The sequence below is a fragment of the Cibotium barometz genome, chromosome 9, assembly GCF_041138505.1.
Source record: "Cibotium barometz isolate CiBa-2024 chromosome 9, ASM4113850v1, whole genome shotgun sequence".
NCBI lineage: Eukaryota > Viridiplantae > Streptophyta > Polypodiopsida > Cyatheales > Cibotiaceae > Cibotium > Cibotium barometz.
The window spans coordinates 49,918,884-49,940,634 of record NC_141054.1 but is presented as its reverse complement, the minus strand read 5'-3'; the positions used below and the strand labels follow the sequence as shown (position 1 = coordinate 49,940,634).

General features: G+C 49.6%; 1 protein-coding gene across 1 annotated transcript in view; it reads right to left on the bottom strand.

The window, feature by feature from the left end:
* Positions 1–827: 827 nt before the first annotated feature.
* Positions 828–21,751, bottom strand: part of LOC147635665 (protein DJ-1 homolog A-like) — an 89,210-nt gene continuing 68,286 nt past the window's right edge. Inside the window, exons 6-8 of the mRNA XM_086803067.1 lie at positions 1,947–2,147; positions 1,706–1,846; positions 828–1,211 (exon numbers count right to left, since the gene is read on the bottom strand). Of these exons, the coding sequence (XP_086659193.1) occupies positions 1,005–1,211; positions 1,706–1,846; positions 1,947–2,147 (549 nt within the window). The 3' untranslated portion in view covers positions 828–1,004. The remainder of the gene's footprint in view (positions 1,212–1,705; positions 1,847–1,946; positions 2,148–21,751) is intronic.

Sequence of the window (21,751 nt, the reverse complement as noted above, 5' to 3'; positions counted from 1 at the left end):
TCCTTATAAATCAAGGTATAATAAAACTTCCCTTCAAAGGGGTTATTCCATGTGACAACCATTTAGGCTTACTAGAGTTATGGCATAGATACAACACTAGGATATGGGTGACACGCCAAGATGACATCTCCACACTTACGCCATTGGAATGGTTGGTGAGATGAAAGGTGATACGCTGTTAGTGGTAGTTTATAGACTATGGGATAACCATTTTGGTTTACTAGAGTTATAGCATAGTTATAGCACCACCGTTAATGGTAGTTTATAGGCTATGTGATAACCATTTTAGTTTACTAGAGTTATAGCATAGTTATAGTACCACCAACTCATGTAGCCAAGTCCACACTATGGAATGTCGACACACGTCAGGGTTTATGGATTGGAACATCTGTCCATTTCCACTTCAATGGAGTGTTTGGAAAAACACAAGGTAGCACCCATCCTTCTTTACAAGGAGGTATTGGGTTTGAATCTACCCTAGTGGCATCTACATTCAATACTCCTCTCCCATTTAAAAAAAAAGAGAGATGACACAAAAGCTACAATTACACGGAATGATTGGCCTGCTACAAAATTAAGAAGAAAATTTGACAATCTCTAGGCCTTTTCCCAAACCCACGGAGTCCCAGTGGGAAAACCCATGCAACATGGGATTGAACTAGTATAGAAAAACAGTTGGCTCATTGTACATCTCCAAGAGATTCCATATCTCAATTGTTAAAAATACCCTGCGTACAGAGCCTTTGTTTTCTTTTTCATACAGAAATTGTATAAGGGCAGGACCCTCAGAGAGCCTGGTAATTCCCTTGTAGAAGACGGGCCATCCAGCAACAAATTGTGTTTGAATAAACGGCTCATTACAACGACTGCAAACATGGTAGTATAAACCAGGGACCCCCACAAAAGAGGATGAATTAAATCAGAAATGTGTTATCATTCACATCAAACAGTATTGCAGGTAGCACACCTATGCTAATCATCTTTCACATGAGTATCCAATAGGCTCATGGATACTGGACAACCATACCCTTTGCAACATTTATGGCCCTGTCTTTCCCTAAGAACTTCTCCACAATGCTGAGTGCAAATTCCATTGCCGTTCCAGGGCCTTGGCTTGTGATGTTATACCCATCAAGAACAACCCGAGACTTGGCCGCACTCTTATTTGCAAGCTTTTCAACAAATGCAGGATGACAAGTGGCCTTCTTTCCCTGCCAAACAGGCACCAAGTTTAGTCCCACCATCATAAAAGCGATGATAGTGATGAGTTATCATGTCAGTATATCAATGTGTGTGTGTGTGTGTGTGTGTGTGTGTGCGTGCGCGTGCATGCGTGTGTGTGAGAGAGAGAGAGAGAGAGAGAGAGTGGAGCCTTTAAACATCATAGTAAAGCCAGCCAGCCACATATAATCCACATTACAGCAATGAAATGTGGGGAAATGCCCATCGAGAGAGAGAGAGAGAGCGAGCATGTACATGCTATGCAAGCATAAGCACGAGGGAGCAGACACAGGGTCGTGCATGACGGCATATGATTAAGAGTGTGCATAGAATGATTACCCCCACAAAAAGCATTTTTCCTTACTTCTCATGGATCCCAAATAACAAAAGATTCCCAGAGATTTCAGAATTTAACTGAGTGAGTGAGCAGAGTTACATAACCAAAGACCTCCATAAATCAACTTATGGAAGCAAAGGAGCAAACCTTCAACCACCCGTTCGCTTCTAAAACTATGGCAGGAGCTGCACAAATTGCACCTACTGGCCTCTTCTCTTCTACTTGTTTCTGGAGTATTTTTTGCAGAGCCATGCAATCACGTAACCTCTCTGATCCAGGCATTCCCCCCTGGTTAAAAATTCCAATAAAGGTAATTTCTGTAAGAATACAAAGGCTTTGAGGATTAACCACGTAAAAACTTCATTGGCCAACCAAATCAAAGACTGACCGGTAAAACAACAATATCATAAGAAGAGTTTTCCACGTCTTGTATAAGCTTGTCCGCGACAATTTTGACTCTTCTAGAAGCCTCAACTTGCAGATCATGCTCCACGGAGGCTACCACAACACTCATACCAGCTCTTCGAAGCACATCAATGATAATAATAGCTTCCATTTCTTCTGACCCGTTTGCAATGGGAACCAAAACCTGAACAAAAGCATAGAAAAAATCGAACCATCTGAAACGTTAGTCAAAGGTGTTCACCACCGGACTGAAAATAAAATCTCCAATTTATGCTGCTCTTTCCACTAAAGTGAGAGCTGTATCATTAATCCCAGGGCCCTGATACAAAGCAGAGGCTTCATGTGAAGGATTGCCAATATCAAAACCTTCCAAATGTGATAAATGCACAGGCGTAAGGCAGCCTTATGATGTGCTCAGGGAACAAACATGCCCTGTAGGTTGAAAAGGCCTATGTAACTTTTTGATCCTTTTGAAGCCTAGCAACAAGCTTCCGAACTCCTCCTAGGTACCGACCCGCGCTTGCCCAGTGTGGAGGGCTGCAGCCCTCGCCATCCCTCCTCTTATCACTTTTCCACCTTCTCCCTCCTCCTTTTCCGAAGGTTCCCACGCTATGTCATGCTACCCCTGGACCTTTCCCTTTCCCTTTCCCTTTCGGAGGACGCCATGGCAGCCACTCCACCACCCCCATTCGACGGAGGCCTCTCCCCACCTGCTTTTTCTCTGAAGCGGACCTCCTGCTCCTAGCCTCGTTAGTTTCTTCCCTGGAAGAGACCACTCTTGTCTGCAAGTTCATCCGGCACAAGACAAGACCAGGGACCTTCAGGCAACCTCGTTGAGGACAAAGGGCAGATCACCAACGTTTAGTTCCTGGGCAATAGATACATAGGATCGAGTTCGACACACTGGCAGTGCCTTGTCGCAGAGCATTCGGGAGGCACAGGTGTTCTTTGCACGATGGAGTCATGGCTTCACTGCTGAGTTGGATCCATTGGCCAGAGTGACCTGTCTCCCAGTCACTATATGTTTTCCAGGGCTTCCAAAGGAGTTTTTGGTGCTCCTCCCAGTGATTGGCTGGACACTTGGCCAAGTTCTTGAGACCCCCCCCCTCATCTGCGGCTGTAGCCACACGGGCTCCTGGACTACTCCCATCCCTCCGAGTGCTCCTGGCGTCCCTGGGGAACCTTCCATGGAGCTTGGCTATTCCTCGCCTCGATCTCCCTTCCTTCCTTCAGAAGGTGGAGTTCTTGGGCTTGCCTGGACAGTGCTCCGTCTGCCACCAGATGGGTCACCTCACATGTGCTTTCCCCAGATGGCGTTCTTCATCCAGCCGGGCTGACCGAGCCCCAGTGGCTCTGGCCCCTGCCTAGACCTTGCAACCAACACCCTCCTCTCTCCCGAACACCCTCCAGAGACTCCCCAAGCGCCAGGGGAGCAATACTCTCCAGACCAGCCCCATCTGCAAACGACACAGCCTCGCAGGACCAGGAGTGGCAGGCAGCAAGTGGACGCAGACATGAAGCACATTCTGGAGTGGACCCGTACCCCAACACTGAGAACCATTATGAAGCATTATCTCCACAGGATACTTGAAACCCCTTCAGATCCAACCCCTAAGCCCATGCAAGCGCAGAGTCGGGACATTGGGTGCCACGCATCCACACACTCAGAGAGGACAACCATACCATCCCTGCAGGAGCCCCGTTCTAAGATGGCCCAAACACAAAAACCCACCATCCCCCCTCCCCTGGGCCCCTCTGCTCCCTTGGAACCTACGGAGTGTCGGGTTGGGCGGCACCCCCTAACTCTAGGCCAGAGCTTGGTGAGACATAACCACTCCCACAGAGAAAGACAAGGTAGACCTAATCTACTATATATTCCAAACATGAGTTGTTGTCTTGCTAAGCTATGGAGGCTCAAAGGTGAGTAAGGCCATGGTATGGAGTAGTAGACAGTGGTAGAGAGAGAGAGTTATAGATAAGACAATGCTCAAGAGAGTGTACCGCACGAGTAAATGATGTGATAGTTGCTTGATTATTTCAATGAAATTACAAGTACCTTTATAGATTTACAAAGGTTGCCTCCTCACATCATTACTTATGTCACTCTCACACAAATATCTAGATATTATCATGACCCCTCTAAGAGGTCGTTAACACACACATAAGTGACCCCTCTAAGAGGTGGTTCACATGCACAGGTAAGACCTTGAGTCCCAACAATACCCCCCTCAAGGGATTACCTCATACTATGTCAAGGATAAATCTAGGCACATGTTTCTCATGCCAGTTTCTTTTGGTCAAGGATAAATCACATGGCTCTGATCTAGAATAAAGAGGTCGTAGTGTCACCTGTCGCGCTCGCTGAAGCCCCGCCTCCACCCTGCTCTGCACGCGCCCGCCTGTCCCCCCTCTCTCTCTCGCCTGTTCGCCCTCCCTCCTCTCCGCCTATTCGCCCCTCCAATCCCCCGCCTGCCTTCTTCTCGCCGCTGCGCCCCCCCTCCCTCCTGCCTCGCTGCTTCGCCTCCCCCCTCTTCGCCATTTCGCCCCCCCCTCCTAGCCGCCCCCTCTTCGCCTGTTCGCCGCCTCCCCCCCTCTCCGCCTGTTCGCATCCGCCTCCCCTCAGCTTCGCCTCGCCTCCCCTCCCTTTCGCCTTTTTTCATTGCCGCCCCCCCCCCTCAGGGCTTCTCTTTCTTTTTTCCCCCCTCCCTCCTCGTTCGTGCTGTTTCTCACCCCCAGGGGGTTCTTGTTTTTCTTCATTTTCTTCCGGTCTCCCGCCTCTTCGTGTGCAGCCCGTTTCTTGCAGGTTTCCCGCATTCGCCTCGCCTTCGCCTGATCTTCAGACTCTGATGGAGACTCCTCCCGCCTCGCCTCAGAGGGACTCATCCGCAGCCCCCTCGCCCGCCCCCGAGGACATCCCCATCAGGCTTTCTCTTTCGCCGGAAGAGGAAGCGAGCCTCACCGCAGAGGTGGAACGCCTCCAGGCTCATTCCACCATCTGCCGTATAGTCGGCACTCGCCCCAGCAGAGGGGAGATCAGGGATCTTCTTCAGGCTCGCCTTCTTGCAGATGTGGGCAAGATCCTAGATGTACAGCTCCTGGGCCGGGGCCATTATCAGATCGAATTCGAGGCCGCCCAGAGCGTTGCCAAGGTCCTTGCCATGAGTCCTCTGGACATCAGGGGTGCTCGGGCTTTCTTCAGACCTTGGCAGCATGGATTTGACCCAGCAGCGGCGGAGCAGGGAGAGCGCCTCTTCCATATTACAGTCTGTTTCCCTGGTCTCCGCCGGGAGTATCTTCCGCTCCTCTCCAGGCTCGGAGCATTGGTGGGCTCGGTACTAGAGACGGGCCCCTCAGCTGCTTCAGTGGTGGCCAGAGCAGCTGGGCTACCTTCGGTCAGAGTGTTGGTGTCTGACATCTCCTCCCTTCCTAAGGTCATTCAGCTACCTAGGATAGGGGGGGGGTGGATAGATCAGAGAGTGGAGTTCTCGGGGCTCCCGAACCAGTGCTTCATTTGCAGGCAGGTTGGTCATTTGGCCAAGGCCTGCCCTCGCAGGAGACCTCGACCCGCACCACAGCAGCAGGCTACTGATGGCCCGCCCACAGATTCGGCTCGGCAGGATGCCTCAGGGACACCTGCTCAGGCCACAGAGACCTCGGAGTGGCAGCCTGGACAGGGGCGCCGCCGAGGGAGACAGCCACAGCAGCACGCACAGAGACCGCTGCATCAGCAGCCACAGTCTCAGTCTCACTGGGTTCCAGTGAGGAACAACTTTGCTCCCCTTCAGGAGGAGACCCCTGCAGCGACCGAGGACCAGGAGATGCCAGCTCCCCCTCCTTCACCTCCCCCGCCCCCGTCCCCTCCCACCGCCTCGCTTCCACCTTCGCCTCCGCCCGCCCCCGCTCCGGTTTCGGCAGCGGCTCCCTCTCCACCTCCCTCGCCTCCCCCTCCTCCCCCTCCGCCCGCCTCACCTTCCCGGGAGACCCTGGCAGTTCCCTGGCGCTCACCTGCAGTCCGGAGAGCGCTGGGCACAGACCTCGCTCGAGCATCACAGAGGAGACCCATGCCGATTAGGGCCTCACGGATTTCATCTATCCGCAGTCGGCTGAGTCGCCTCGGCATTCGACAGCGCTCGGAGGCGTTTGATTATACCTTTACACGGCTTTTTGGAGCAGAGGGCCCTCATGAGCCAGCACCCATCCGAGTGCATGTAGTGATACCTCCGGCCCGCGGGGAGGAGGCACTAGACTCAGCGGTGGCCTTCTCGTTCCCTCTATGTGGACCTTGTGACCGGGAGTGGACTCTAGAGCTCGCTCTCAGCACATTGAAGACTCAGGCAGTTGAGTTTTCGCATCACATGAGCGATTTGGAGGTTACAGATGTGATAGGCCGACTTTGGGAGTTGGCTCATTTTTTCTTGGATCCCGGGAGTGGGGACACATCCGGGATTCGGCATTTGGTCGTGCGCATAGTTGCAGATTTGGCACGCGACCCAGGATATGTGAGTATACACGAGGTTACTATGTCAGAGCAGGAGGCAGTCGCCATGGGTCACAGCCACTGGCGCCTGATCCGGGATTCTTGCAGTACACCGGGTGGGCAGACTCGCAGCCGTTCGGATGGGGACTACTCTCCATCCAAGCCGCTTGCGAAGGCTCGCCGCACGGCTGAGACAGCATCCACCTCAGTAGGACATCCATGAGGATCATCTCATGGAATGTACAGGGCCTTGGCGGAGCACACTTTATACGCTATCGAGGCTGCTTGAGGCAGGAGCTACAGAGATGCCTGGTTGGTGGCAGCATTGACATTCTGATGATGCAGGAGCACCACTTGGGTGAGAGCAGGATCCGGAGATATGGTTCGGTGATGCCTGGTAGATGGGACACTTTCTGGTCTGCAGGGTTTGGTCCTTTGGGTGGACAGGGAGGAGTATGCATGGTTATTGCAGATGCATGGCGGCAGGCCATTGTGGATCGAGGGATCATTGTGCCTGGTAGAGCACAGTATGTCATTCTGAGGATGCATGATGAGCTATTGGGTGTGCTCAACATCTATGCGCCCAATCATGCTAGTGCCAGAGCAGAGTTCTGGACTCAGGTTACAGATGCATTGCCAGAGGCCGCACATTGGTGTGTTGGGGGAGACTTCAACATGCTTGAGGACCCGGCAGATAGGGTGGGAGGCAGTCATGTTACAGTGCACGGCACGGAGCTTGCAGCTTGGGACCGGTTTTGCATGTCACTGAGGATCACTGATGCATGGCAGCATGGGGCTTTCTCCCGGTCTCAGGACAGTCTTAGTTTCTCTCGGTCGGATCGCCGGCAGGGAGGGACTAATCTATCTCGGATTGATCGCTTTTATGTGGGCGATTGGTTGGGGGAGCGAGGGGGCTCCGTCGGCATTCTTGCTGGCACCTCATTTTCAGATCATGCGCCAGTTATATTGACTTTGGAGGAGGGGACACGGGAGCCCAGCTTGCAGTTGAGGATCCCAGAGCGGGTACTTGCAGACCCCAGTCTCGCTGAGGACATTGAGAGGATCTGGCATGATAGTCAGTGCTCTGACCAGGATGCAGCGGGCCAGTGTGCCCAGGGACTCATTGATCTTAGCTCTTTTCTGCACGCTGCAGCTTTGACACGACTGGGAGAGATTCGCGAGCGGGAGCAACGGCTGAGACGCAGCCTTGCTTCGCTTCAGCGCCTTCAGGAGCAGCAGCCAGCATGTGAGTGGGTGGCGTCCCAGCTGAGCCAGGCACGCCAGGAGGTTAGAGAGGCAGAGGAGCAGAGACATGAGTTTTACTATCGTCGTCAGGCCTCTCAGTGGACGCAGCTTGGTGATAGAGTGACTGGGGAGTTTTTTGAGATCACTGGACCCCGTCATGCGCGAGCAGGGGTTCGCCAGCTTGGTAGACCAGATGGATCGATAGCTACTGAGCTCGGGGAGATCAGAGCCATTGCCACTGCTTTTTATAGTGACTTGCTTTCAGCGGAGCCAGCCACTGAGGATCGAGATGTATGCAGACAGACTGTGTGGGCCCATGTGCAGAGGAGGGTCACAGACCATATGCGCACAGTTCTAGGTGCGCCTCTGTCAGAGATTGAGCTTGCCGAGGCCTTGAGGGTCCTACCGCGACATAGTTGCCCAGGGGAGGACGGACTGACGCCGGCCTTTTTTATGCGCTATTGGGACCTTTTGGGGCCAGGCCTCCGCAGGGGCTTTCAGCATGTTTTGGACACTGGGGTGATGCCGCAGAGCTTTTCAGAGGGCTTGATCTATCTTATCCCCAAGGGCGAGGGAGTATCAGATGATATTCGGCATTGGAGGCCTATTACGATCCTCAATACTGTCTACAAGGTCTTGGCAAAGGCCTTGAGTCTGAGGATCCAGCCCTTCCTGGGGGAGTTGATTCATGCTACTCAGACAGGATTTGTCAAGGAGCGCAGTATCCTTGACAACATCTTTACTTTCTGGGAGGCGACGGCCCGAGCTAGGTTTCTTGGCGAGGACTTGGTCGTGATGCTTCTCGATTTTGAGAAGGCATACGATAGAGTTGATTGGGGATTCTTAGAGGGCACTATGCTACGCCTGGGCTTTGAGCCAGGATGGATCAGAGGGGTGGCAGCTTTGTATTCCACAGCTCGCAGCCAGGTGCTGATTGCAGGAGGTCGGGGGCCGAGTTTTGAGCTGACCAGATCAGTCCGTCAGGGGTGTCCTCTCGCCCCTTTCCTTTTTCTCTTCTTTGCGGAGGCTATGAGTATGTATTTGACGGCAGAGGAGGTTGGTTTGAGAGGACTTCAGCTCCCAGTACGGGGGGAGGATTTGCTTGATGCTGAGTTTGCAGACGACACGGGCTTATTTTTGCATGGCCAAGAGGCCAATCTTATTCGGGCTGAGCAGTCGCTCCAGGTTTTTAGTGCAGCTTCGGGAGCATTGATCAATTGGCGCAAGACAGTGGCCTTTTGGATCAGTAGTGCTCCCACTCCGGCATGGAGTCCGGACCCCGGTTTTAGATGGATTCCTCCCGGCACAGCAGTGCGGTATTTGGGATGCCAGATTGGCCTCGATTTGTCACCAGAGCAGCAGATTGCCCCGCTTCTTCTGAGCATTCGGAAGAAGCTATTGTATTGGAGTACAGCTCGACTATCCTTGGCTGGGAGGGTGGTGGTGGCAAATCAGGTGCTGTTAGCGACTATGTGGTACATTACGTCTTGCTGGATTTTCTCGAGCTCTTGCATCAGCCAGGTACAGAGGCTGATCAGGAACTTTCTGTGGTCTGGGCGGGACGGTCAGCCAGCTCGGGCAAAGGTTGCATGGGCAGTTTTACACTTCCGCTGGCTCAGGGCGGTTTGGGCATTATAGATCCAGTCGATCAGAGTAGAGCCTTATTGGGGAAGCTTATTGTTCGGGGGTTGCTTCCAGGCGCGGAGCCTTGGAAAGAGCTCCTCTTGCAGCGACTGCAGGCCCGGGCGCCTCCTGCAGGGGGTACTTGGGCACCAGAGATTCGCTGGATCTTCATAGAGATGAGGAGGACAGGCCTCAGTAGAGGATGGGAGGACAGATTTGCTTTGAGTATCCTGAGAGCTTGGGAGCTGCTGAGACCGGGGCTCTCTCAGCGGCCTCCTTCTTGTGTTGAGGAGCGGGCCAGGCAGCCGCTCATCTGGAGCCCAGCGGTTCGTACAGAGCAGGGTCATATGCTGGGTTCTCGGCCTCGTCTAGCCTGGGGACCTTTAGCGGCAGGCCCAGCTCGTAGTTTTGGAGACTGGCAGGCTTTCTGCAGTCTACCAGAGGAGACCCAGGTGGAGAGGCTGAGCCACTTCAGAGGGGGGTTGATTATGAGGGATGATATTCAGGAGGCACTTTCAGAGGAGTGGTTCACACCTCTCGAGCCAGTGGCCCCACGGTGGATGGGAGCCTTTACGCAGTTGGAGATCCTGATTGCTGTCAGAGCTAGCACTGAGGATGGCAGATGCCTCTATTATGAGATTCAGGATGAGGGCAGACTCCAGAGAGTGGAGGTGGAGTCGCCTTTGGTTGCAGAGTGCACCTTTCAGAGGATTCGGGTAGTGGCTGCCGCTTCTCGGAAGTGGCATATTGACCCCGACCCTGCTGACGTGCTCCCGGATTGGCGCATATGGGCATATGCAGCGCGCCCCTTGGCCCGGCTACAGTGGGACCCCGGAGAGTACGAGTGGCATGATCCTTATGCATCCCTTGAGGCCACAGAGATCACATTTTTCCAGTATACTGTTCGGCTGGGACGGCATATTTTGACGGCGAGGAGGACGGTTTCTCCAGCGGCAGCGGGGCATTGGCGATTGCAGGGACTATCACAGGAGTTCCTGGAGGATTTCTGGGCTCGGCTCTGGGCTAGTCGACAGGCCCGCAGGATCTCGGTTTTTCAGTGGCTGGTCGCCCACAGGGGCTCAGCAGTTGGCACTTGGCTTGTTTACAGCGGTCTTCCGGCGGCCTGCGTCCGATGCGGCCACCCTATGGAGACACAGAGACACTGCCTTTGGGACTGCCCTCAGGCACAGCAGATTTGGCTGCGGATGCTGCGTATTCTGGCCCCCCTCTCTCCAGAGGGTATGTTTACGTGGGGTGCCGCTGCTTGGTCGACTTCGTCAGGGCCTGCTATGGGCTATGAGATGGAGCAGGGCAGTCAGGCCATCAGATTTATTAGGGGCCAGCCTCGCCTGGTTCCGGCACCGGATTTCTCGTCCGCCAGCTGGACACAGGAGAGGGATTTACGATGGGAGCTCCTCAGCAGCCTCACCATCTGGTTCACCTGGAGGGCCCGGTGCTTTACGGCCTTTGAGGGGAGATTAGAGCCACCAGCAGAGACTGTTCGGGGGATTTGGCAGGAGTTGATCCACACCCTGCGAGGACAGTACGACCGCATCCGGGGAGACTCGGATGAGGCGATCTTACGGCGCCAGGCCTTTCATACCACTTGGCGCTGCGGCCCGTTCTACACCCTACACACGGGATCCCCCCGTTGGCACTACAGGCCACCTGTTTGGCTCTTTCCCCCCCCCATTGTATGATTTAGCCGCTCAGTCCTTTAGACTGATGCTTGTATTTTGCAGCACCTAGGGAGAGTCTCCCGGGCTGCCATGATGTATTCACTGCTCTTCTCTCTGTTAGGAGCAGGAGAGATCTCTTTTGTAGCCCTTCGGGCGTTTTTTACATAACTAATGAAAGGATCTTTTCTCGAAAAAAAAAAAAAACACATGGCTCTACTATTGCATGCTAGTTATGGGATCTAATGTGGGTAGAGTACATACAAGATCAAGTCACAAACACAAAACACAGCGCACAACTGAACAGAAAACACACACACACACACACACACACACACACACACACACACTCACTGGGACTTAAGAAAAACTATTCATCATTACAATAATTAGCTTCCTTCGTGGGAAGTTCTTTGTCCTCGATGATGTTGCTATTTGCCTTTTCATGGCAGCAGTACTTTTCATTGTGGATATTTTTACTACAATGTCTACATGGCTCTTTTGAGTAACAATCTTTCTCTTCATGATTATCCCTACCACACAAGGAACACTTTGGACCTTTAAAATTTTGCTTCTTTTTGTACAAGGAGTTGTCCCTCTTGCTGCTTTGGCTTTGACCATCTTTTCTTCTTCTTTGAAAGAGTTTATGACTCCTTCTAGGGTAAGTGTCGGGAGGTTTTCAAGTATGGTGATGAGGGTACCATAGGGTTCTTCTGGCATGGACTTGATAAGCGCCGCTACGGCCACATCTTCCTCCACATTTTCTTTAGAGTGTTGCAAGCTCGTTCATGAGGGACTTGATTTTATTCACATGAGCATCAAAGCTCTCATATGACTACATCATGAATCCATAGAACTCAATTTGCAAGGAAACCTTGGAGCTCTTCCCCTGAGGTCCAAGGAGCCTGTCCAGCATCTCATAAGCTTCCTTGGAAGTCGGGCGATCTGCTACATGATGTATAAAGTTGTCGAACAACCCTAAGGCTATCAGAACAAAAGCTTTCTAATCTCTAAGCTTCCAAGCTTTTAATGCTACATCTTCCCCTTCTTCAGGCATCTTTTCATTCCCTTCAATGTACGGCCAGAGGCCTTCACGCATCAAGCTGAATTTCAGCTTGGTTTGCCAGGTGTGAAATTTGTCGCCATCAAATTGATATGAACCCATAATGATGGAGACACGGGTAGCTCTTATAGATGATGAGCCAGCGTCTACCTTTTTACATATAAATCAGAGTTTTTCAAAAAATAGAGTTTTGGAAATTAGGGTTTCCAAATTTAAAGGTTTTCAAAAAACATGATATAGCATGCTGTAGCAACCCTCTAATGTTGTAAATGCATCCTCAACTTTGAAAAAATCCAAAGTAGTTAAGATAAATTGCTCTAATTAACCTGATTTTTGCAGAAACAAAAAAAAGCACCAAGCATCCTGAAGCAAACTTGCAAAAAATCAAGAAAATCAGCAAATCGACAAAAATTTGCAGAGCATTCAGGGAAAAAAAAAGGGGAAGACAAATCGACTGAAATCAGCAAATCAAATCACTCAGGAAAGTAACCAATAAAAATAAATCAATTTGGGCTTGAGCATTGCTTTCTCTCTAACTCTCTCTCTTTACCACTGTCTGCTGCTCCATAGCCATGGGCTTGCTCAACTTTGAGCCTCCATAGTTTAGCTAAAGCAACAAATGGTATCAGAGCATGGTTCTCTCTCTGCTGCCCTCTTCCTTCCCCTTCGGCCCGCTGTTTCCTTCTGTTGCCGCCCCTCTTCAAATGCCTAGCTAGGCCAAGCCCTAAGCTAAGCCAAGCACAAGGCGACCAGCTCAAAGAGCTGCACACACTCAGCAGCAACAGCCGTCCACCACGGTGCACAGCAACATACAACAGTGGCATCATACAGGTGGTTCTTTGATACCTTGTGGAGGGTTTTATGTCCTAAATACACATGCACAAGGTTGGGATAACTTTCAAGGTTGCACTTTCAGTTGTCCATTTTTTGGAAGACGAGAGAGGGAAACAGATGCAAGCTGATTTGGAGAGAGAATAGAAAGAAAGATATAGTAACATCTTAAAAAGAACTAGAGGATTTATGAAATAAAAATGGAAGCCCAATTCAACCATGATGAATATAGAACCATGGAAAAGAAAAATGCATGAAACTAGCTACATAAGAAAATTTATCCATCATTGGGGGGGGGGGGGGGGGGGGGGAGAGAGAGAGAGAGAGAGAGAGAGAGAGAGAGAGAGAGAGACTAGAGAGGAATCAAGGGAAATCTTTCTGCGAGCTTTTTATTGCAAGCTTTTTGGTCCATAATTTTTGTGAACTTTTTCAAGAGGTGAAGAACCTTACGTGAAAAAGTCCACCCCTCTCTCCCGAGTTATTAGAGAGAGAGAGAGAGAGAGAGAGAGAGAGAGAGAGAGAGAGATTAAGCGTCTACTAAAGACCCAATGGGCCTATGAGACCAAAGTGGTACAATAATGTCCATGGCATATCTCATCATGGAATGAAAATAAAATAGAATGAAAACATAAATATAGCTATCTCACTGGGGTGATACAAAACTGTCCATGGAAACTCGTCATGGAATACTAAAAACATAAAAACATGGGAGCAGCATTAGCTCCGAGTAGATGGTATACCTCTCTCCACAATGTCAAGCATGGGGTTGACGAGTATGGCCAGAGGTCTCCCTCAGCTATGTCATGTGGAAAGGTAGCTCGATGGCGGTGGAGCATGTCCTGGATCTGGAGCTGATGAGGTGATCGGGGGGTCGAGGGCATCGGGCACGCTGGAGTGCAGAGGCTAGGTCTGAGGTAACTCCTCTCGGGCGAGGTAGGTCCAGAGCAGCTCGTGGAGGGTCCACAAGATCCACTGTCGGGGGAAATCTTTCTACAAGTTAATGTGATAGTTGCTTGATTATTTCAATAAAAGTACAAGTGCCTTTATAGGTTTACAAAGGTTGCCTCTTGACATCACTGCTTATATCCCTCTCACAAATATCTAAATATTATTGTGACCCCTCTAAGAGGTAGTTCACACACATATACACAAACACATAAGTGACCCCTCTAAGAGGGGTTCACATGCACAGGTAAGATTCCTAACATGAATATGTACAATGATCTTGGATCTTGACCTAGATCCAATTCGTCCATGCTAGCATACACGCATACAAAAGCTTGTTGATTCCACAGCTTGGTCGTGCTCTCCAGATGCTTGCCTTCTTGCCTAGAGATGCCTCATGATGCCTCTATGCGGGCGTTCTTGCCAACACCTATGAGATGCTTGAGAGGTCTATCTTGTTTTTGCCTTTCCGTCCCTTTGACCTCCTTTACATAGGGATAGGATGGAAAGTCGTGTTCAGGTCGGTTTTTCTTTTCGACCTACATACTAATATCCAAAAAATCATATTTGGCCTCCAAACTATGCCCAAAAGGTGTCCCATCCATGGACGCATGTTCTGGGCACTTTTGGGCGCCTATAGGGTGGCGGGGCTCAAAATCATGTCCAAATCTACCTCTAAATCTTCACATATACTTGCTAGGAAAGATAATCATGTCCACGAGCATCAAGATTAACGCATGCACAAGACATCCCTTCCTGCTAAGCTTGGAGCACTGGGTACTTCATACACCTTTGCTCTAATTCCGTTCTGGTCCAATAGAAGACTCCACTTCATGTCCTTCAACTCAATCCCCAAGCTCTCTGACTTGCTCTTCAAGTTCTTTGGCTCAGTACCTGGATCTTATAAATCACATGTAGTCTCATCCTCCTAACAGGATTCAGAGAGATTTTCTGGGAGCTCATGCTGCCCGACCAGCCCCTTCATGATGTATATAAGAACGCACTTTTTGACATTTAATCATTCATCATTCTTGCTCAAGTGTTGGATCATTGCTAGCTGCTCCAAGTCTCTCCTCTGCTTCCATTTGTTGCCTTCAACTGGTATCAGAGCGGTGAGGTTCTTAGGCTCTTGCTTCTACACTCTACTGAAAGACTATCAACCAGCGTTTTCTTTTTTTTCTAGCCCTCCCTTCCTCCCTCCCTACAGTTTAACGCAAATGTTTTTGCAGTGTCACATGCACTCTGCACTCAATGCATGGTGACAAACTGGCTCATCATCAGTAGTGCAACACTTGTACAGCATTAGAACCCAGTAGGATGATATTTGTCGTACACCGTGACCCCATTGTACATCCTCAGTCCAGGATAAGTCAGGCACCAGCTACGTAGGTCATTCCTCAGCCTTAGCGCGTCAGTCAGTCAGTCAAGTCCCTTAACCCACTTGGAGAGAATCATTCATGCATGTAGAGTCAGTAGAAGCCTTAGGGTTTGCATCAGAAAGCACTCTACATCCCGCATAATATGCATTCACATGCCTGTGCAACATTTAGAACATCCCAGAAGCCTTAGAGAATTTACTAGGATTTATCTGGTATTTTTCCTATATTTTCTAGTATTTATTTAGCATTTATTGTCATTTATAAATATAAACTTTATTAAATAAATGACCACCAACTTGACCAGCCTCTAGTTAGTATAAATAGGCTTGCATAGGGCTTAGTTTCTCATTCAGTCTTCAGTGTGCTAAGAGCTTTCCTCCTCAGCCCTAGGAGTTCCCTTGCCTTCAGCACTAGACTAGTCTCATCCAGTACTAGGAGTGCTTGAGTTTGCTTCAGCCAGCCGTGGATCTCCAACGCATGCAGTTCAACAGTTCCTCCGCCTATATGCATCATCCACTGGTGAAGGTAACGCGGCATTCATAAGCATTTACAGCATTCTAACATAGCTTAGAACAGTCCACCGCCTTCTTTTCTCAGCTTCAGGTGTCCAGCCCTTCCTCGTGCCCTAGGGAAGAGTGCATAGGCTCAAGATCAGTTCATCGAGGTGTTTCTACAGTCGTGTACAATTCAGCCAGGCTTCCGATCCTTCGAGATCTTGCGTTTGGCTTATCTACAGTCTCCACAGTCATTCTCTCTAAAGAAATAAAGCAAATACTATCTCGTTATCGGGATAGGGGGCCCTTCAATGGGTAATTCGGGACCCAATCTCGTGTACAGTTCTCATATCTCTCTCTCATCTCTTTAAAGTTTGAAGTATTAAAGCGGATTGCTAAACTCACGAAACTCAGGGTACAGAAGACGGTGTGAGCATTTGTGTGACAGGATCTTCCAATACAAAGACTTCTGTTGCATATCACATTGCTATCAGATTTAGATTGTCCACACACACTGTATCCTAGCGTGGGGGCATCCTTGGATGGTTAGATTGCATTCTGGCACGACCACCGACTTCAGCATCATGTCTACAGAAGAGAGTACTCATCAGCCAGAACACGTCTCCCCCGAAGGAGACCATGTTCTTCCGCCTACAGCAGACACCATAGCTCATGTGCCAGATGAGTTGCGTACTAAGATAGATCCAAAGGTAGAGCTCAGAACCAGCTGCTCATGGAGTGTCTCCAACCCTTGGAGGCAGTAGCAGCACGTCCTTCTCCACCTCCAGCAGCACCCGACTACATCTCCCTCTTCTTTCAGATGGAACAATAGGGGAGAGAAAATGAGGCGCGAAGGAAAAGAGAAAAAGCAGAAAGACGGGACTATGAGGAAGCCCAACGCAAGATCGACGAAGATTGGCGTCAGGCTGAACTCGCCACTCGGGAACACCAACGTGAGCTTGATCGAGAATGTATGTTACTCGAGCACCAACAGGAAAAGGAGGCCATACACTTGAGGTATCACCAGCTCTCCTCAGTCTGCCCAGTCATAGGTGTTACCAGCCAGTAGTATCAACCACCGTCATTCGCAATCAACCGAACTTCAGTAAGTATGATGGTAAGTGTGATCATTCATCAGCTAATCAATTTATTCATTAGTTTAATGCTCATTTTCCATCCGACCCACAAGATAAAGTCCACTTAGCGGCTCCCCATCTCTCTGGTGAGGCAGTCACTTGGTGGCAGCATTGCTCTAGTATTCATACATAACAGGCCACAGGTGACACAGCCTTTGACTGGGACATCTTTGTCCATGACCTGAAGAGAGATTTCTCCCGCCCCAGTACATGACCGGTCTGAAAGACGAGTTCTATGGACTCAGACAAAAGGGATCCCCAGTGCTTCAGTTTTCCGGTAAGGTTATTACTTTAGCACAGCAGTTAGGGTTATCTGAGCAGGCTAAGATGGAGCAATTCATTCGTGGATTGGACTCTAACATTCGGTTCACAGTTCGTAACTTTGAACCAAGTACATATGACCGGGCTCTGACTCTCGCTCAGAATGAAGAAATGAAGCTCAACATGGGGCAAGCCCAAGCAGTCATCACAGTCCAGTACCAAACCCCAACAGGGGAAGGGTAATTCATCTTCTAAAGACACTAAGACAAACACCAGTCCTAGCTCTAGTTCAGGGGGTAAGGAATCCAAGCTTAGGAAAACCCCCAAGGAAAAGGCTCAAGCAGGCATCACTGGAGGTTATCTTCCTCCAGAGGAGCAAAGACCGTATCAGTCAAAAAAACAAATGTTTTTTCTCTCATACCATTGGGCATGGTAAGAAGGATTGTCCAAAAAGGCAAGCGGAGCAAGCCTCCAAAGAGCCTTCTGCCACAGTTGGTGCAGTATCCCCCGCTCCTGCAGACCCGCCTGCTACCACCAATGCGGTTCAGATCTTACCTTCTAAGCATTCCATGCCATCCGTGGTACTTGATGCTAAGCAGGAGGGTGAGGCAACAACCACACAGAAAAGCCTGATCCGAGCTTATGGCTCTACCAAGGGGGGCCGACGGTTCATAATCCTTTTTGACTTGGGCAATTCTGAGGACGCCATCTCTCCCTAGTTGGCTACCAACATGAGTTGTACCTTAGTGCCCTATCATTTGGTGGTAGACGGGTTTACACCTGGTCTTCGCACCCACATTTCCCAGAAGGCACAGCAGTTTTCTTTTCAAGTTCAAAAGGCCTCATTCCAACGAGATTTCATTGTCTCTCCTCTTTTGGGATGTGACATGATCTTAGGAATCCAGTGGTTTCGTCAGTATGAACCTATTCCCAATTGGGGACAAGACACCTTTATTATCTCTAAAGGTTTTCCTAAGCCTGTCATCATTCGGGGAGATAGGAGCATTCTTGGCGTTCCTATGATTTCTAATCTCCAGGCCCGACGAGCTATGTGCAAGGGAGCTGAAGGAGCATTGATTTATGCTCAGACAGGTTCTATCTCATCGATAACCGCTGTCTCATCTTCTTCAGTCCCTCAGTTGGCAGATCTCCTTTCTCATTCAGACATTTTTAAGGATGATCTCCTACCCAGTATCCCACAGTTAGCAGAACCTCCTAGCAAGTTTCCCTCTTGTCTTTCCAAGACTTTCATGGGCAAGCTAGAATAGCAGTCAGATCGCAAACATTTGAAACCTGTTCCTTATGGACACATTATCACAGACATCTCAGACCACCAAGCACTTAAGTGGCTCCCGACGATGCCAAGTGCTCAGCACACTAGACAGGGTCAGCTCTTCCAAGGTTGGAGGAATGATCAAGTACATCCCTGGTCAGCATAACTCAGTAGCAAATGTTCTTAGTAGAAAGACTAGCATCCCGACCAGTCAGGAGTCTACCATTCTCAACATCTCTGGAAAAGACTTAGAAGATCACTATGTCATCGTTGGAAGCATGGTTCCAGTAGACGGATACGTCAGTTCTATACGAAATTCCGAGATCGAGGTACCCACGAAGCCGTATGGCTAGACGAGGAGTTCCTCCAGGAATACGCCCAGTTGTTAGCGGACTACTTGGAAGCCATAAACCAGCCGCCAAGCTAAGCAGGAGGGAATGTCACATGCACTCTCCACTCAGTGCATGTTGATAGACTGGCTCATCATCAGCAATGCAACAGTTGTACAGTATTAGAACCCAGTAGGATGATATTTGTCGTACGCCGTGACCCCATTGTACATCCTCAGTCCAGGATAAGTCAGGCACCAGCTACATAGATCATTCCTCAACCTTAGCGGGTCCGTCAGTCAGTCAAGTCCCTTAACCCACTTGGAGAGAATCATTCATGCATGTAGAGTCAGTAGAAGCCTTAGGGTTTGCATCAGAAAGCACTCTGCATCCTGCATAATACGCATTCATATGCCTGTGCATCATTTAGAACATCCCAGAAGCCTTAGGGAATTTACTAGGATTTATATGGTATTTTTCCCATATTTTCTGGTATTTATTGTCATTTATAAATATAAAATTTATTAAATAAATGACCAGCCAACTTGACCAGCCTCTAGTTAGTATAAATAGACTTGCATAGGGCTTAGTTTCTCATTCAGTCTTCAGTGTGCTAAGAGCTTTCCTCCTCAGCCCTAGGAGTTCCCTTGCCTTCAGCACTAGACTAGTCTCATCCAGCCCTTGGAGTGCTTGAGTTTGCTTCAGCCAGCCTTGGTTCTCCAACGCATGCAGTTCAGCAGTCCCTACAGTCCTTGCAGAGCTGGGCGCAGCCATTCAGGACATAGGCGCCTGTTTTCAGCACCTTTTCAGGCCCCAATTCAGCAGGCATCTCTGCGTTTTCTGCATAGTACACAGCCGCCTGCAGTTCAGTCCTCAGTCCCCCAGAACACCAAACAGTCCTGCGTTTTTCTGTCCAGCATCAGCACAGCCCTGCGTTTACAGTTCCACAGCGGTCATACATTGGGTTTTCAATCCTACAGCACTTCCTCCGCCTATATGCATCATCCATACAGGCTACAGCGCTCTGGTGAAGGTAACACGGCATTCATAAGCATTTACAGCATTCTAACATAGCTTAGAACAGTCCACCGCCTTCTTTTCTCAGCCTCAGGTGTGCAGTCCTTCCTCATCCCCTTGGGAAGAGTGCATAGGCTCGAGATGAGTTCATCGAGGTGTTTCTACAGCCGTGTAAAGTTGAGCCAGGCTTCGGATCCTCCGAGATCTTGCGTTTGGCTTATCTACAGTCCACAGTCATTCTCTCTAAAGACATAAAGCAAATACTATCTCGTTATCGGGATAGGGGGCCCTTCAGTGGTGGGTAATTCGGGACCCAATCTGGTGTACAGTTCTCATATCTCTCTCTCATCTCTTTAAAGTTTGAAGTATTAGAGTGGATTGCTAAACTCACGAAACTCAGGATATAGAAGACGGTGTGAGCATTTGTGTGACAGGATCTTCCAATACAAAGACTTCCGCTACATATCACATTGGTATCAGATTCAGATTGTCCACACACACCGTATCCTAGCGTGGGGGCATCCTTGGATGGTTAGATTGCGTTCCGGCACGACCACCGACTTCAGCATCATGTCTACAGAAGAGAGTACTCATCAGCCGGAAGATGTCTCCCCCGGAGGAGACCATGTTCTTCCGCCTACAACAGACACCATAGCTCTTCTTAGAGCTCAGAACCAGCTGCTCATGGAGCGTCTCCAACTCTTGGAGGCAGCAGCAGCACATCCTTCTCCACCTCCAGCAACACCCGACTACATCTCCCTCTTCTTTCAAATGGAACAACAAAGGAGAGAGAATGAGGCCCGAAGGAAAAGAGAAAAAGCAGAAAGACGGGACTATGAGGAAGCCCAACGCAGGATCGACGAAGACCGACGTCAGGCTGAACTCACCGCTCGAGAACACCAACGTGAGCTTGATCGAGAACGTATGTTACTCGAGCACCAACGAGAAAAGGAGGCCATACACTTGAGGTATCAGCAGCTCTCCTCAGTCTCCCCAGTCATAGGTGTCACCAGCCAGCAGTCCGCAGCAGCATCAACCACGTCATTCGCAATCAACCAAACTTCAGTAAGTATGATGTTAAGTGTGATCATTCATCAGTTAATCAATTTATTCATCAATTTAATGCTCATTTTCCATTAGCTAGGATCACAGACCCACAAGATAAAGTCCACTTAGCGGCTCCCCATCTCACTGGTGAGGCAGTCACTTGGTGGCAGCATTGGTCTAGTATTCATACAGACCAGGCCACAGGTGTCACAGCCTTTTACTAGGACATCTTTGTCCATGACCTGAAGAGAGATTTCTCCCGCCCCAGTACATGACCGGTCTGAAAGACGAGTTCTATGGACTTAGACAAAATGGATCCCCAGTGCTTCAGTTTTCCGGTAAGGTTATTACTTTAGCACAGCAATTAGGGTTATCTGAGCAGGCTAAGATGGAGCAATTCATTCGTGGATTGGACAACATTCGGTTCACAGTTCGTAACTTTGAACCAAGTACATATGACTGAGCTCTGACTCTCGCTCAAAATGAGGAAATGAAGCTCAACATGGAGCAAGCCCAAGCAGTCATCACAGTCCAGTACCAAACCCCAACAGGGGAAGGGTAATTCATCTTCTAAAGACACTAAGACAAACACCACTCTTAGCTCTAGTTCAGGGAGTAAGGAATCCAAGGCTACCAACATGAGTTGTACCTTAGTGCCCTATCATTTGGAGGTAGACAGGTTTACACCTGGTCTTCGCACCCACATTTCCCAGAAGGCACAGCAGTTTTCTTTTCAAGTTCAAAGGGACTCATTCCAGCGAGATTTTATTGTCTCTTCTCTTTTGGGATGTGACATGATCTTAGGAATCCAGTGGTTTCGTCAGTATGAACCTATTCCCAATTGGGGACAAGACACCTTTATTATCTCCAAAGGTTTTCCTGAGCCTGTCATCATTCGGGGGGATAGGAGCATTCTTGGCGTTCCTATGATTTCTCATCTCTAGGCCAATCAAGCTATCCGTAAGGGAGCTGAAGGAGCATTAATTTATGCT